Genomic DNA, 16,521 nt, shown 5'->3' with positions numbered 1-16,521 from the left:
GGTCTCTCTAGTTCACCTAACTGTTGTCTCAGTTAATCAATCCACTAGCTGACTCTGTGCTAGTCGCTGTTCTGTTGGGAGAGACATCCATTTGACTTATTGCATGTAGGTATGTTGTATTGTTAGTACCACATATTTGTGGCATGGCTGAGTCTGCTGGCATAACTTACCTCATAATAATTGTTAACATTTATCTAATATTTTAAGAATTGCAAGATGCTTCTTTATACATTGTATCCTCACAGCAACCCTGTAAGAGGATAGGTACTATGTAGGAAACTGAGCCCTGGAGTGCTTGGGTACCTAGGTAGTAAATATTGGTTGGATTTAAACAAAGGTCTCACATAATTATAAATCCAGTACCAATTTCATTATGTAACATAATCTAATGTAGGTGCAGAGCATGCTACTTTATCAAGATTTTGCAAGAGCTAGAATATTAAGGTGGCAGATGCATTTTCCTAGACTGTTTTCCCTGCATGTTGCCAATTAATGCGTTCATTTTTTTTAATTAAGGAAAAGTCTAAATACAGAGTGTTTCTGGAGTTAATCATTATTATTGGACTATTTCTTTTGGTTATTTGAATTGACAAGGAGAAGTAATGTGTATCTCTTCTTCAATCACTGTTAACCTGGGTCAAATAGAAATGAGACGTGAGGTGGTGATAGGTGCAACATGAGGAAAATAAAATGGCTTGGGTCTTCGATCCAGAGGTTCTGGCAGGCACTCTTGCCAGTCAACCAACCAGACAATGAGCTCAACTTCATTTCATGCGCTTTATGTTACCATGGCTTCTGTGGTCATTAATTATGCAAAAAAAAAGTGTTTCTGGGGGCCTGAAAAGCTTATATCATTTTGAGATTTTCACCAGGATTTGAGATGACTCCTAACATGAGTTCAGTAATCAATCAACAGGAATTCTTACATATCCAGCAATGTCCTTACCCTGACCTAGGTGCTTATCCTGGATTCGAGATCCAGGAAGAAGCTATTCTTGGCCTATCAAAATTAGGTCACTGCATTGAATGAGTTGCAGATTGATTGGACTGATGATCTATCTAAAAAGAGAAAAAGAATGGAAGAATTTCTGGATACAGCAAGGGGAGAGGGGGATCTGTCTAGTTTTATATGTGTTTAAAGAGAAAAGCAGGAAGAGAGTGATGATGCTATTCAAAATGGTGTCTCTGTGTTTAAACACTGAAAAGTGTCTATGTTGTATGTGTGTGTGTGTGTGTGTGTGTGTGTAGGGAGTATGTGGTTACACACAAAAGGAAGAAAGAAGAGTACCTTTTAAACTACTTTTCCCAATTGATTCTACCACACACCGTGTGGGAACCCAGGACAGACCAAGCTTCTGGAGAGGGTGGGGGGAGAGTGATTCTAAACTAATGTGTTCATTTACTTATTCATGTGATTTGCAGGCCAAAACAAACAACTCAAATGAACATAGAGTAGGCAGTTATCTGGATGAAACCTCCCTCTGAGAATGGTTCTTTTGTTTTTGTTTTTGTTACTTTTTTCTTTTTCAGATTAATGTGGAGATCTTGGACGTTAGCTACGGAACTCAGCTGTCTTTTTTGAGCTCTTTCTCTTTCCTGTTATTTGTAAACATCTTTCCCTGTGTGCGCGCACATCTAAAATATATGATATATAGTAAGTTCTTTTCTCAAGTACTTCAGCATTCAAATCAAAGGGTGACACTGGGGACCTTCCTGGTGGTGACAGTTCTAAGTGAGGTGTTATACATCCCCACCTCCTTCCTGGGAAGAAAGCTGAACAAGAGAAGAGCCCAGCATCACACAGCGTTGTACTAGCTAGTAGTCTAAAAGTTTTAAGTTATAGCTTGATCTGATGGTTCTCTATGTAGTCATGTTGGGCTAAGGTAAAGGAAGATGATCGCTGGTGATCAGAATAAAGGAGGTGATACTGAATCAGGATGGGGTCTAAATATTAAGCTATATTATGATTGAAACTAATAGAACTTTTTAATTAATGCTTTTGAGGTTTTTTCTTCTAAGTAGGGCTTACATTCTGACAATGAGTTCTCTTGGGATGAAAGCTCTTAATCACATTTAATAGTAGTTTTGTGAATTAAAGTTACAACTTGGGTCATGTAGTTTTAGTTTCTGTCTCCTGTTTCTACTAAATTAGACATTCTGTACTTAATGCCTTAATTGACACTTCACATTTTCCCTATGGCTACCAATAATTGGACAGTAAAATAAGAGGAAGTTTCCACCTCATTTGAGTCCTACAATCATGGAAACAAGGATCCAATTTTTTATCACCAGTATTCTTCCAGGGGTTTTGTATGGATGTAATGTCAAATGAAAAAGATGAGCTGGTCACAGTGGCAATGAGTAATAACCAGCTGATATTCAGCTTACATGATCCACTGGTATCTTTGCAATGTCAAGGGAACTCAAAGCCGCCCTTCCCCTCAATGTTGGGTAAACCCCCTGTGTTGTGAACTTGTTGGAAGGCTATGCATAGGAGGCTCACAGGAGAAGCAAGTATGAACAGGGTGCAGTTTGCATACCTGAAAGGTATCGCCAAATTGGTGAGATCCCAGACCTATTGGAATGTAACTCAAAACGAAAACATTTGCAGAAAAAAAGGTGTAGGGATGCATCGCATCACTGAAAAATGATGTGGATATTTAAAAGGTCATAAGTCAGACCAAAATAATATTCTCTATTGTACTATTGTTCTGAAAGGGGCCTCCGGAGGAATAGTAGTGGCTCTTTACTATGTGGCACAGTAGATAAAGCACTGGGTCTGAAGTCAGGAAGATTCAAGTTCAAATTCAGCTTCAGACATTTACTAGCTCTGTGACCTTGGGTATATCATTTACCTATGTTTGCCTCAGCTTCCTCAACTGTAAAATGGTAATAACAGCACCTACCTCGAAGGGATGTTGAAATGAGATAATATTTGTCAAGTGCTTGGCTCATAAAGTATCTGGCATATAGCAGGTGCTATATAAATGCTGGCCACTACTACTTCTCCCCTAAAGCAGGAGCTCTTAACATTAACAGGTCATGGATAGATTTGTGGGGGGGGGGGGTCTGTGAGCTTAGATGGGAAAAAATTATATCTTTATTTTTTCTAACCTCTAACTGAAATTTAGCATTTCTTTCAATTATTTAAAGTCTGAGAAGGATTCAATCTATAGCCTTCACCAGGGTCTAAAGTTTAAGAATATCTTCCAGATTGAATCTCATCCCCTAATAATCTACTTTATATATGTCTAATGGATTTTATATTTTGGGCTTTGGGGTTTTTTAGGTGTGCCTCGCTATATAAGAAACAGGCTTGTTACTTATTATATTTTAAGCTCTTCAAGGAAGGGGGTGGGGAATCATGCCTGTTTTGTTTTGTTTTGTTTTTTTAAATCTTTCAGAGTATTAGCAGAATGGATTTGTAGATTTACAAGTGTCTCAGAGGAGAGAAAAATGTGAACTTTTACTGAAATTCTTGTCTACTAGTAATCTACTCCCTGTAAATGACATTATTTCCTTTTTTTTTCTATAGTCCTTGAGGTAGAGAAAGTACAGTGGAAAATGAAATCAAACATTCAATGAATCCTTGGAGTTTATAATATAGCACAAGTGTGTCACAAAATGAGGCTGTAATATTTAGATAAGAAAATATTTAGCAACATTATGCTACTACAAATCTGAATTAATTTACTACTTCAAATAAAGGAATAAAAACAAATCAGTGGGTCAGAAAGAAATTGAACCCACTCAAAATAGGGGCAGCTAGATGGCACAGTGGATAGAGCTCTAAGCTTGGCATCAGGAAGACTTGAGTTTACATTCAGCCTAGTATACTTATTAGCTGTGCGACCCTGGGCTTCACAGGGTTATTGTAGAGAAGTGAAAACTGATGATAAATGGGAGCTGCTATCATTTTTATTTGGTAGATGAAATTATGGGCAAGATAATCCTACTTCTAAAAGATTAAAAATCCCATAGTAAAGGGGATAAAAAATCCTCTTGCTTTCAGAATGTTACTTCCAAAGCCCTTTATCCCAAATATGTCATGCATAAGGAAATTTCCCTCCATAGTAAAACCCAGGCATGATGATAATAGATGAAGCAAACTCAACCTTTTATTGATCACAATTAATTACCTTTGTGGTACCCTTTTCTACCTTCTCTATGGTACCTTTTCAGCCTCCTGAAGCAGATAGGTGGTCCAGTGGAAGGAGTAAGTGGGACCTGGAATCAGGAAAACCTGTGTTCAAATCTAGCCTCAGGTAACTTGCTAGTTGTGTTACCCTGGGTAAATAACTTCACTCCTGTCTGCCTCTATTTTCTCATCTGTAAAATGAAAATAATGATAGCACCTCCCTCCCTCGGTTATGTGAGTATAAAATGAGATGATATTTGTAAAGCACTTTTACAAAGTTTAAAGTGTTATGTAAATGCTGTTATTGTCATTGCTGTTATTATGATGATGATTATTATTATATTTATTTTCACTTCTGAAGAGACTATAGTGTTCCATGACTTGAATCAAAACAGCATCACTGGTAGAATATTGTTATTTAAAACACAGGCCTTGGATTCAAAGAGAAATTTGGGGTCATTAAAAGAACTTTCAGTTTTCCAAAGGCAACCCTGATTTGGATTGTCTGCTTTTGTCCAGGATGGGCAGGGATGGATAATTGGTGATCTCTGTTATTAGAGACCATGCCCACATTGATGAAATCACAGATCCATCTGAGTCATTACTTTAGTCTCTCACTTGAAATGTAGTTATAAACTATCTGAAAATAAATTCACTAGGAAATGAATATTTAGACTATAATATTTAGGAGGATATTTTAAAATAATAATATCTACTATTTATATGGTATCTACTATGTGCTGGACAATGTGCTAAGCACTTCACAAATATTATCTCATTTGATCCTTATAACAACCCAGGAAAGTAGGTGCTATTATTATCCCCATTTTACAGTTAAGCAAACTGAGGCAAACAGATATTCAGTGACTTGCCCAAGACCACAAAGCTAGTAGGTGTCTGGAATTTGAATTCAGGTCCTCCTGCCTCCAGGAATTTTTTGAGTTTAAAAAAAAAATTCTTATAAATTTGACAACTGTCCAAAAATTTTTTTGAAAATACAAAATAAGGAATAAAATCTTATATGTGAGAAAGTAAAATCTTAGCATTAAAAAGTATAGAATCAACCAAAATAACAGAAAACAAATAAAATTTCTCTCTTTTTTGGGTGCTTTTCCAAAACCACCTCAGTTCTTTTTTTCTTTTTTCTTCTTTTTATTAATTTATTTTGATTTATCAACAATCATTTCCATAAGCTTTTGAGTTTTAAATTTTTCACCCCCTGTTTCCCTCCCCCTCTCCCCAAGACAGCATGCAATCTGATATAGGCTATACATATACATTCTTATTAAACATATTTTCACATTAGTCATGTTGTAAGGAAGAATTAGAACCAATAGGAGGAACCACCAGAAAGAGGAAACAAAACACGACAGAAGAAAAAAATAGCAAATAGTATGCTTTGATCTGCATTCAAACTCTATAGTTCTTTCTTTGGTTGTGGATAGCATTTTCCATCATGAGACCTTTGGAGATGTCTTAGATCCTTGCATTGCTGAGAAGGACTAAGTCTATCAATGTGTCTGTCATTGTGTACAACGTTCTCCTGTTCTGCTTACTTCATTCAGCATTATTCCATACAAGTCTTTCCAGGTTTTTCTGAAGTCTGCCTGCTCATCTTTTCTTATAGCACAATAGTATTCCATTACATTCATATACCACAACTTGTACAGTCATTCCCCAATTGATGGGCATTCCCCTCAATTTCAAAAGCACCTCAGTCCTGTCCCTTAGGCTTGATTTTCTTTGTCTGCCTCAGCAGATAATGAATACACTGTTCTGGCTCTACTGATTTCATTTTCCATCATTTTGTATGGTTCTTTTCATATTTATTGTTTTTTTATAGGACTGTAATCTTCCATTCCATAATGTACCACAATATATTTTACCATTCTCCAATCATTGGACATAGTATTTTTCCCCAGTATTTTTTTTAATACAGGTGAAGCGTCCATGTATATTTTTGCACAGAGAAGTTCTTTCTTTCTGATTTTCAAAGTTTATATCTTGGTAATGAAATGCCCAAGTCAAAGGGCTGTGAATCAATTTCATTGCTGTTACTGCATTTAACACAATATTTGCATCAGTTCTTCCAACAGTGTTGAATCAGAGGCATCAAACACATCACCCACAACACTCTCAAATGAGGCCCAAACCAGATTAAAATGTAATTGGGAAATATTAACAAGATATGTAGATAGTATTACCCTTTAAAGCTAAATTGATATGTAGTCCACAGGGATCCTTATGTGTGAATCCATGGCCCCTGTTTCTTTTTGAGTTTGTTACCACTAGTTTACATAAATTTTAAAATCAATGATAATAATGGCATCAATAACTTGGGCCTTTTTGATCCTTCTTGATCATATGTAACCTAGGCCTGAAGATTGCATGATCTTGTCAGTATGAGGAATTTCCTGTGTGGGAAATCCCTTCACCAACAGATCACACACAATCTATGATTTAGTAAAAATGTCTTGGGGAGTTACTTGAGACATTTAAAAGTTAGATGACCAGCCCAGGGCCACATAGCTGCTAAGTGTTAGAGGTAGAATTTGAACCGAGGTCTTCTGACTTCAAGCCCAGTGCTCAATCCACTACCCTACATAGCTTATAGATGTTAGGACGCTTTGATAGTTTGTAAAGGCTTGGATTTCCATCTGTTAGTCCTTGGATGACAAATACACAGTCCATTTCCAGTTCTTTGTTCAGTCAGTCTATGTGGGAGGACCAAATCAGGTCTGTCCTCTGCTAACATTGACTTAAGTTCAGCTCAACTGCTACTTCCTATACAAGACATGTCCTGATCTCTTTCCCTTACTGCCAGTGCCTCCTAAAAATACTTTATATTTACTTTTTATATAGGGTGTCCCAAAAGTGTTAGTGCAGTTTAAATCTATTTTCATTACTATGAATATTATTATTATTATTAAAGTCATCATCTTTGGTGCCAACTCATGGAGAATGGGACAGCCATCTCCACCAATTGTAAACCTAGCTTAAGAGCAAGGGGCCCTGATGGAGAAACAAAAAGCAGCATGTGCCAGGTAGGTCAAACCATGACCACTACAACCATCACCACCTTGACCACCGTCTCACCTCAGATCCTGATAGACATAGCCCAGGACCTTGAACCCAGGAGCCTTGGGAATAATAATGCTTCCAGCCCAACACCTTTGGCCATCATCCTAGGAAACAGAATAACCAGAAGGGCAAGTTCTTTCCTCCAAAATCCTTGGCACTGTCGAAAAGTTTAACATCAGAAACTGATGCATTTTATCAGTAGAAATGACATTAGAGATGAAGCATTACTATCTACTTTCCTGCTGCACCCAAGGACCATGGGATCTTTCCATCTGACTTGCAGCTGAAACCTTCGCTGTGTCTTATCTTCCCCCATTAGAGGGTGAGCACCTTGAGGGCAAGGAGTGAGCGTCTTCCATTTCTGTTGTACCTTCAGGGCTTAGCACAGCACTTTGCACATAGTTAGAGCTGAATAAATTACTAATTCATTAATTCATTTTTGTACATTGTTGCTTTTTTAAAAATTTAATATTTTATTTTTCCCCAATTATGTGTAAAAACAATTTTCAACATTCATTTTAAAAAATTGAATTCCAAATTCTCTTCTTCCCTCCCCACCCCCCTCATTGAGAAGGCAAGCAATTTAATATAGCTTATACATGTATAATCATGCAAAACATATTTCCATACTAGTCATGTTGTAAATGAAAACATATACCAAAATAAAAACCCCCCCAAAAAAATTTTTAAAAGTCTGCTTCAATCTGTATTCAGGTTCCAACAGTTCTTTCTCTGGGGATGGATAACATTCTTCATAAGTCCTTCAGAGTTGCCTTGGATAATTTACCCATTGTTTCTTAAGATAGAATGTAAACTCTGAGGTTTTGTTCTTGTCTTTGTATGCTCTAGCACAGTGCCTGACGCATAGTAAGTGCTTAATAAATGCTTGCTGATTATTTACCTCTACAGCATGATAAGAATTGAGAATAGGGCTTTTATAAAAGGTGTAACTTAATTATTAACAATAGCTACTATTTATATGGCACATCATAGTTTCCAAAGCACTTTATAGATCACATCTCCTTTGATACTCACAGCAACCCTGTGAGGTAGGAACTACAAGTATTAACATCCTCGTTTTTGAGATAAGGAATTGGAAATGGTTGTTGGGACTGGAGCCTAGATCTTTAGATGCTGAGTCTGCTGGTCTTTCAATACATATCACAGATGCCTCTAGTGAGCACAGCGGATTCTGATGTGGAAACTCCACTGAAGGAGCGAAATGATGCCCTGCTGTTTGTTCTCCCTGGTGCAATTAATGCAACTTCATTTTATACCTTGGCTTGTTTCCCAATAGCAAAGATCATAGATGCTTAGTTGATTGTATCTGTCTTTGTAGACTCTTCTGAGAGGCTTTATCAGTGTAGTATCTGAATGCTTGATTCTTGGTACAGGAAATGCCATGTAGATTGGTGTGTGTGGTAGGAAGAAAACAGAGTTTTAAAGGAAGTACTTCCTATTCCCAGAGTATGCAGTGCCATCTGTTTTAAGCCTGAGTGCACAACTGGTTATCAGAAGACAGCAACTAATCCCAGAGAGTCAGCTGGTCACCTCTCTGATCACAGTTACTCTATTCATAAAAGGAGGAATGTGTTAGACTTCTCTGGACATGTTAGCAGCAACAGTTAATGTTTGACAGGTGTTTTGAGGTCAGAGAAAGGTGCTTGTGAGATAATCCTAAATGTTTATAATGTACAAACCTAGAGTCTGTGATCTTTTTGTTGTTGTTATTAGTAGTAGTAGTATTATTATTTTTGATAACTGCATTGCAACACAATTTGTTTCCTCTGTAGTCCTATATGCATTTAAAAACATCATTCTTAGGAGTACACCGGCTTCACCAGACTGATGCAGGGGTGTATGGTACAAAAAAAGGTTAAGAACCTTTTCCTTAGGGGGAATTTAGATATTATTTGAAAGAAGTAGTGTGTAAAATACTGGGGAAGTAGTTTCATCAATGCCTTGGAAGTCACTGTGTTGTAATTTATTCTCCATATTGAGGCAGCATGATATTTATTCAGTCATTCAACAAACAAATGATTACTATGTTTCAGGCACTTTGCTAGTTCAAAGGATGCTAGACATCATCGCATTCAATTCTCTCACTTTATAACTGAAGAAACCTTGCCTAAGATCACATAGATCAGCCAGTGTCATAGCTGGATTTGAACCCGAATCTTCTGTCTCCAAATTTAGTGCTCTTTCTCACATGCTATGCTGCCTGCCCCATTGAAACTCATTATCCTATTTATTTGATAGTTGAGAAATAAGAACCTGAATGAAAGAATGAATAAAGCATTAAACACTTACTCTGTGCCAAGCACTGTGCTAAGCTCTGAGGATAGAAATAGGAGTCAGACTGTCTCTGCTCTTCAGGAGGGAACATTCTAGCTGCAGTTCAGATGGAAATGTCTCATGATCCTTGGGGCACAGGAATGAAATATCTGGTAATGCCTCATCTTTAATGTCATTTTCACTGATAAAATAATATCAGTTTCTGATGTTGAACTATTCAACAGTGCCAAGGATTTTGGTGGAAAGAACTTTCCCTTTGCTGATTTTGTAATAGCTGTGGCTATAGCACCTGTGGGAGCAGTGGCCAGGCTGCAAGTTCACAGGACTGGTTTCCTAGGATGATGGCTAAAGGTGTTGTGCTGGAAGCATTGCTGTTCCCAAGGCTCTTGGGTTCGAGGTCCTGGACTATCTCCATTGGAAGTTGGTGGGATGATCGGCCCCTTCTTCCCAAGAGTTGCTTCCCTGGGTGATGGCTACAAGGGCTAGGCTGGAAGTAGCACCAGTGGTTTGGGTAGAGGGTGTTGTCACTCTAAAGGTTCCTATGCCTATGTGCTTATTGGTGACGGTTGGTCATCAGTTGTTGCAAGTGGTGATGAAGAAGGTGAGCTCTCTCTCCACAATTATTTCTCCCTCAGTGATGGCTTTGGGGGCTGGGCTGGAAACAGGTCCAGTGGTTTGTTCTTCCCAAAGCTCTTGGGCTCCAGGTCCTAGGCTGTCTTCCTCATGGTCCGAGGGGAGATAGTGGTCAAGGTTGCAGTGGTTTGACTTGCTTGGCACACGCTACCTCCCATCTGTCCCTCAGAGGCACTGTTCCTTTAGCTAGGCTGGCTGGCTTGCTCTGTGGGGAGCCATGTGGGGAACACATGAATAACAGTCTTCTAGGGAATGGTTAATTTCTGCCCATACATGTCACATAGCTTCACAACTATTAGGCAGAGGGGTATTGAAGGATGTATTGCAGCTGAATGTTTTCTATTGTGTGGTATTAACTGCTAATGGAAAAATAAGAGTAGTCTTAATGTTACTCAACAGAATTGCCATTATTTTCAATTTTTAATATAATTAGATTATAGTAATTTACATATACAGATACAACTTTTGACATTTTTAAATCTCATTTTCTAGTTAGGAAATCCAGAATAAAGAAATGAAACCAGTAAAGTCACATAGCTTATTCCTTGACATTTCCTGTACAAGATTTTTCTCAGTTTCCAAAAGTGATGTAGTTCTGAAAATACAGGTGGACAATATGCTTTTGGTTCCTTTAAAATTGCTCATGTCTCTAGCAATAGTCAGTAAATTCAAAATGAAAATAAAGATTATTTGAAGTAAATATTTAAAAGTCATGGTTATTGAGCCAAATTTATTAAAAAAAAAAAAAAAAGCTATTTCCCAACTGAAAAACAGTCAAAGGATATCAACAGGCAATTTTCAGAAGAATAATTCAAAGCTATCTATAGTCATATGAAAGGATGCTCTAAATCACTATTGATTAAAGAAATACAAATTAAAACAACTCTGAGGTACCACATTATACCTATCAGATTGGCTAACATGACAAAACAGGAAAATGATAACAATGCTGGAGAAGATGTGGGAAAATTGGAACACTAATGCATTGTTGATGGAGTTGTGAACTGATCCAACCATTCTGGAAAGCAATTTGGAACTATGCACAAAGGGCTATAAAACTGTGCATACCCTTTGGCCTAGCAATACCACTGCTGGGTCTGTATCCCAAAGAGATCAAAGAAAAATGAAAAGGATATTTATAGAAGCTCTTTTTGTGGTAACAAAGATTTGGAAATTGAGGGGATGCCCATCAGTTGGGAAATGACTGAACAAGTTGTCATATATGATTGTGTTGTAACACTATTGTGCTATAAGAAATAATAAGGAGGATGATTTCAGAAAAACTTGGGAAGACCTAATAAATTGATGCAAAGTGAAGTGAACAGAACCAGGAGGAGATCATTGTACACAGTAACAGTTGTAATGATGATCAGCTGTGGAAAAACTTAGCTACTCTAATCAATTCAATAATCCAAGATAATTTTAATTTCTTTTTTTTTTTTTTGGCTAGGCAGTGGGGTTAAGTGACTTGCCCAGGGTCACACAGCTAGTAAGTGTTATGTGTCTGAGGCCAGATTTGAACTCAGGTCCTCCTGACTTCAGAGCCTGTGCTCTATCCACTTCGCCACCTACCTGCCCCTATCCAAGATAATTTCAAAGGGTTCATGATAAAAAAAAAAAAATGTTATCCACCTCCAGAGAGAGAACTGACGAATTCTGGGTCAAAATTGAAGTATAATTTTTTCACTTTCTTTTTCTTTTTGCAACATGGCTAATATGGAGGTGTTTTGTATGATTGCACATGTATAATTGATATATTGCTTGCCTTCTCAATGGGTAGGAGAGGGGCTGGAGGGAAGGAAAAAATTTGAAACTCAAAAACAAACAAATACATAAAAGTCATGGTTATTCAGTCTATTATTTACATATACCCTGAACTGTAAATAGGGGAGGAAAAGTACATGGGCTGAAGTTGGAGCGTTCACTCTCTAATCAGGGAAGCCATTCTGTCTTCTGTATTGGTGTGTCTTCTATTCTCCCCAACCATACCTTGCTACTATTGCTATTAGGGGTTTTGATGAAAATATAGTGCTTGCCTCCTGGTAGAGACCAGGAAACTGGAATAAACAAATCTAGGTTTTTATTAGATTATTAAAGCATAAGCTCCTTGAGGGCAGACTGTTATTTTTCATTTTTGTATTCCTAGCCCTCAGCTCATGGCCTTACCTAGAATAAGGTTTGTTGAATCAAATGATTTGTTATCACTTTGCCCTGTATTCTATTTGTTAACATTTCTGTGTGTGTGTGTGTGTGTGTGTGTGTGTGTGTGTGAGCCCTCCACTCAAATACACCTGTAGTAGTGGGTATTTGGAAACTGGGATTAAGATTCTCATTCTTGTGGAATTGCAAAACAGTAAAAGTGTACGTGGCTAGCCAATACTGTAAACATGCAGTTATTCGCAGACTAATTTTGGTGTCACCATTGGCAAACAAGAAAAGTTTGGTAAATTTGTTAATTTGTCATCTTTGCCTGTTGTCTGAGTATTCTTGGAATGGCTTGTTCATCATCCTCAGAGTTTCTTATCCTATTGGGTTTATATTTTATTTTTCTGATTTATATCTGGATCCAGCCCTCAGGAGTAAAGACTTTGTCACATGTTAAGTTCTAACGTCATGTAGTGCAAGTTATTGTTCAGAGAATGAAAGATAGTAAATCTTCCACTTAATCTGTACTCCGGGGGCTTCTGGTTGCATGAAGGTGATTGTGGCTCCAAACCATTGCCAGCAGGGCCCAAGCTCAGGCAGGTTCTGCTAAGTTGGCAAAGATTTGGGATGACTTTGTAATGAGCTCCCTCTGTCTAAAGATGGCTAAGTGTGTCATCATCAGAGGACTGACCACCTAGCAATGACTGCTGTGGCCATAGCAATTTATGAAATGGATGGGTTATATTCTGATCTTTGGAAGCGTTCAGTATGACAGGAAATAACCATTATAATGAGAAATAGTAGCAATACACTTAAATTTTTACATACCCATTTTGTTCTTCCTATAACTGGGTACTTTGTATAGTGACAGCCTTAGCATTGACCTTAAATGTGTTTTTTAATATGTTGAGTGCCTTGTGCTTCTTATTTCAGACATTTAAAGTAGATTGTGTTACATTGACTTTTTATGTTGTTTTACAGATACATTTAGACAACAAACTAGTAAATGGCCCCAGGTCAGAATCCATGGAAAACAGTAAATGTGGTAATGGTGAAAAACAAAGGTTGAAGTTAAAGCAGAACATCCTTGAAAATGTACAGACCACTGAAGAAGACAACATGACAGGTATAGAAGTAGAGAAATGGTCAGAGAACAAGAAATCACATTTGACCATCCATGTCAAAGGAGACATCAGTGGTCCTGCAACTGAGACTGAAAACTTGAAAAACTCTGAAGACAATGAGAAAAAAAACCTTTTGAGTGACCTCATTGAGCCCCCCAAATTGTTTGCACAAACTGTTAAAAATGGCATTAAAAATGTGTACTACTCACCAGCTGAAGCTGATGTGTCATTGAAAAAAGTCAAGTTTGAAAAAACTCCAGATTTGCTTGATCATGACACAGAATGCCCCCCCATTCCCTCCTTGGGTAACACTACGAGCTCTGACGACAGAGCAGGTGCTTTGGTCCCTGGCATTTACCATGCTCACCTTAAGAGGGAAGAGAGTATTTTAGTGATACAGAAGACAGATTCTATCTGTCACTCTCCTCAAGACCCCACAGACATCTTTTTGAACAGTAATATCAGTGCCCAGGAAAATCCGTCCCGTGTAGTTACATGGGATAAAGGATTCAAGCAAGGAGAAGTTCCTGAATGCAAACCCATCAGGGAGCTAAAGCAAGATGATTCTCCAGTTCAGCCCTGTCTCCTGTCACTGATGAGAGACAGGAGGCTCACTCTAGAACAGGTCGTGGCCATAGAAGCCCTAACTCAGCTATCAGAAGCTCCCTCTGAAAACTCTTCACTGTCTAAATCGGAAAAGGATAAAGAGGCTGCTCAAGTGACAACAAACTTGCTTCACAGCTGTAAAGCGATTTTGTGTTCTGTAGGATCCCCTGCAGGAAAAGATTTCCAGGATCCAAACTTAAAAATCGATTCCCTGGTCCTACATCCCTGTCCCTCCTTGGAAAAGCAAACTCCTAGGAAGCCAGTGCTATACAATGGCCAAAATAATTCTAAATTGCACAGTAGTTTAATGACAAATCTTAGCACATCCAAGACACATGCATCTTCAAGAGTCACCAAGTCGGGATCTATAACAGAACCAAATTCAAATTCCTCCAGGAATCACAGCAACAAAGAAATTGTTCTTCAGGGGAGAATTACTGTTGGCGGGTGTGCCAAGAGTGCACATGGTTTACAAACAAGTAGCAAGTTGGCATTTTGCAGGCAATTACAGGAAAGCACTAGCAAAAAGTTTGACTCCAAAAATAATTTGTCTTATAGGAATACCCCTCACAGTCAGATAGAAGAAGATGTAGCTGCCCAGTTGACCCAACTTGCATCCATTATTGAATCCAATAATGCAAAGCTGGAGGGAAAAGAAGGTGCAAAGACATTTCCCAGTCTTGAGTGTCACAATGTACAGCAAAAATACAACCAAGAACAAAGCTCATGTCAAGAGAAACCGCCTGTCCCTGTACGGAACAATCGTGGCTCATTGTTGGCAAAGCAAAAACCATCCTCCTACAAAAGGGGGAGATCTGCATCATGGAAACAGAGACTAAAGAAAAAACCCCAAGCTAAGAGCAGTCACCAAAATGACCAGAGTGAACGGGAGCGCCTGGCATGGCAATACAGCAAGTTTCACGATCTATGGGTGGGGTCTAAACTTCGAAGATTAGGCTACGTCTCCTCCCGTGAATTTCACGCTACCATGATAGAGAGAAACCCTTTATTTACCAAAGTTCCGAAGCCACTCACTCAAAGTACTTTATCGACACAACATAAAAAACTATTTCTTCCCCTCACTCAGATAAAATTTCACAGACATTTACCTGAGTCAGCACAGGAGAAAATGAAGGAAAAACTGTTTGGTTTGGAAGAGATCACTGAACACACAAAATCGGAGGGTGTAGATCCTCTGACAGGAAGTGTGGTTCCAGCGGGTTTGCAGCAGAGTGGTGGGTCCTCTACAGATCCTCTCTCCCTGTTCCACTTATACACAAAGTCCCCTTTAAGAAGACCAAGTGGCAATGTACAGGTGTTTACAGAAAAAGGTAACAATTCTCAGGTACAGCAATCAGTGAATGTCAATCAGTCCCTTAATCAATACAGCCAGAGAGCTGGTGCTACAGCTGGTGAAGACCAAACACAGTTTCAGCAGGATGCAGAAGAGCAACCCCGGAGTCAGAGCTGGCAAATGATGCCTGCTTCCAATTGTGACCCCCCGGTGCCAGGCACCGTCGAAACTCTCAGGAACGAAAACCCAGCATGCCCAGGTGGAACAACAGTGGGGACATCCAACAGCTCAGGGGTGGTCACTTCACATAGTGTTGGCGACTCGGGGAATTCCCCAGGAAAGAACACACTGAGCTGTTTCCTGGAATCCCCAATGACCTTCCTAGACACCCCTACCAAAAATCTGATTGATACCCCCACAAAAAAAGGGCCATCTGAACTGCCAAGCTGTAGCTGTGTTGGTAAGTGCCTTTTCATTAGGCCTTTTCTCATACGGGTTTTAGAGTAAAATGACAGAATTGAATGATGCTTAACGTTTATATGTTTAGTGTTTTGCCCTATAAAAAGTCAGTCTTTTTATAACCAGTGGCTCATTTGTAGATCTGATGGGTCTTCAGTAGAATTCTCTATGAAAATGTCAGAGTTGGATCTTTTTTCTGTTATATATACATACACATATAAAAACTTTGATATATGTGTATGTATACGCACAATATAGGTATGTCATTAATTTATATTAGTATGTATGCATATGTGTGTGTGTATATATATAAATATATAGCCAGTATATGTGTGTATAAATATATAGTGAGTATATGTATATGTGTATATATACACATACGCACATATACACACATACATATACATACACTTTGAGGGGTATTCAAAACCATTAGGACTGTTAACTTGATGTCAAGTAAGCCTCTGCCAAAGTCGGAATTAGGTCTGCTATTTTTTGCCTGTCTCAAAGCCAACTTCTTAACAGCTAAATAAGCTTCAAAAGGCTACAGAAGCATGTAATATGTTTAATCATTTTTTTGTTGGAAAGATATGGTATAATGGGAATAATACTATACTTGGAGTTAGGAGAGACCTGGGTTCAAATTCTGACTTTGTTTGACAGATACTATCTGTGTGATCCTGGGCAAATCAGTAAAACTCCCTGAGCCTCGGTTACTTTGTCCTACAGGGCTCTGATGAGGGAAG

The 16,521-nt window shown here is 38.4% G+C and overlaps 1 protein-coding gene across 1 annotated transcript in view; it reads left to right on the top strand.

Moving 5' to 3' along the window:
* TET1 (tet methylcytosine dioxygenase 1) overlaps window positions 1-16,521 on the top strand; it is a 166,052-nt gene that overhangs the window by 55,537 nt on the left and 93,994 nt on the right. The window contains exon 4 of the mRNA XM_027840713.1: window positions 13,274-15,776. Within this exon, the coding sequence (XP_027696514.1) occupies window positions 13,274-15,776 (2,503 nt within the window). The remainder of the gene's footprint in view (window positions 1-13,273; window positions 15,777-16,521) is intronic.

Source organism: Vombatus ursinus, unplaced genomic scaffold (assembly GCF_900497805.2).
Source record: "Vombatus ursinus unplaced genomic scaffold, bare-nosed wombat genome assembly UNPS02014847.1, whole genome shotgun sequence".
Classification (NCBI taxonomy): Eukaryota; Metazoa; Chordata; class Mammalia; order Diprotodontia; family Vombatidae; genus Vombatus; species Vombatus ursinus.
This window is presented reverse-complemented; position numbering and strand designations above follow the sequence as displayed.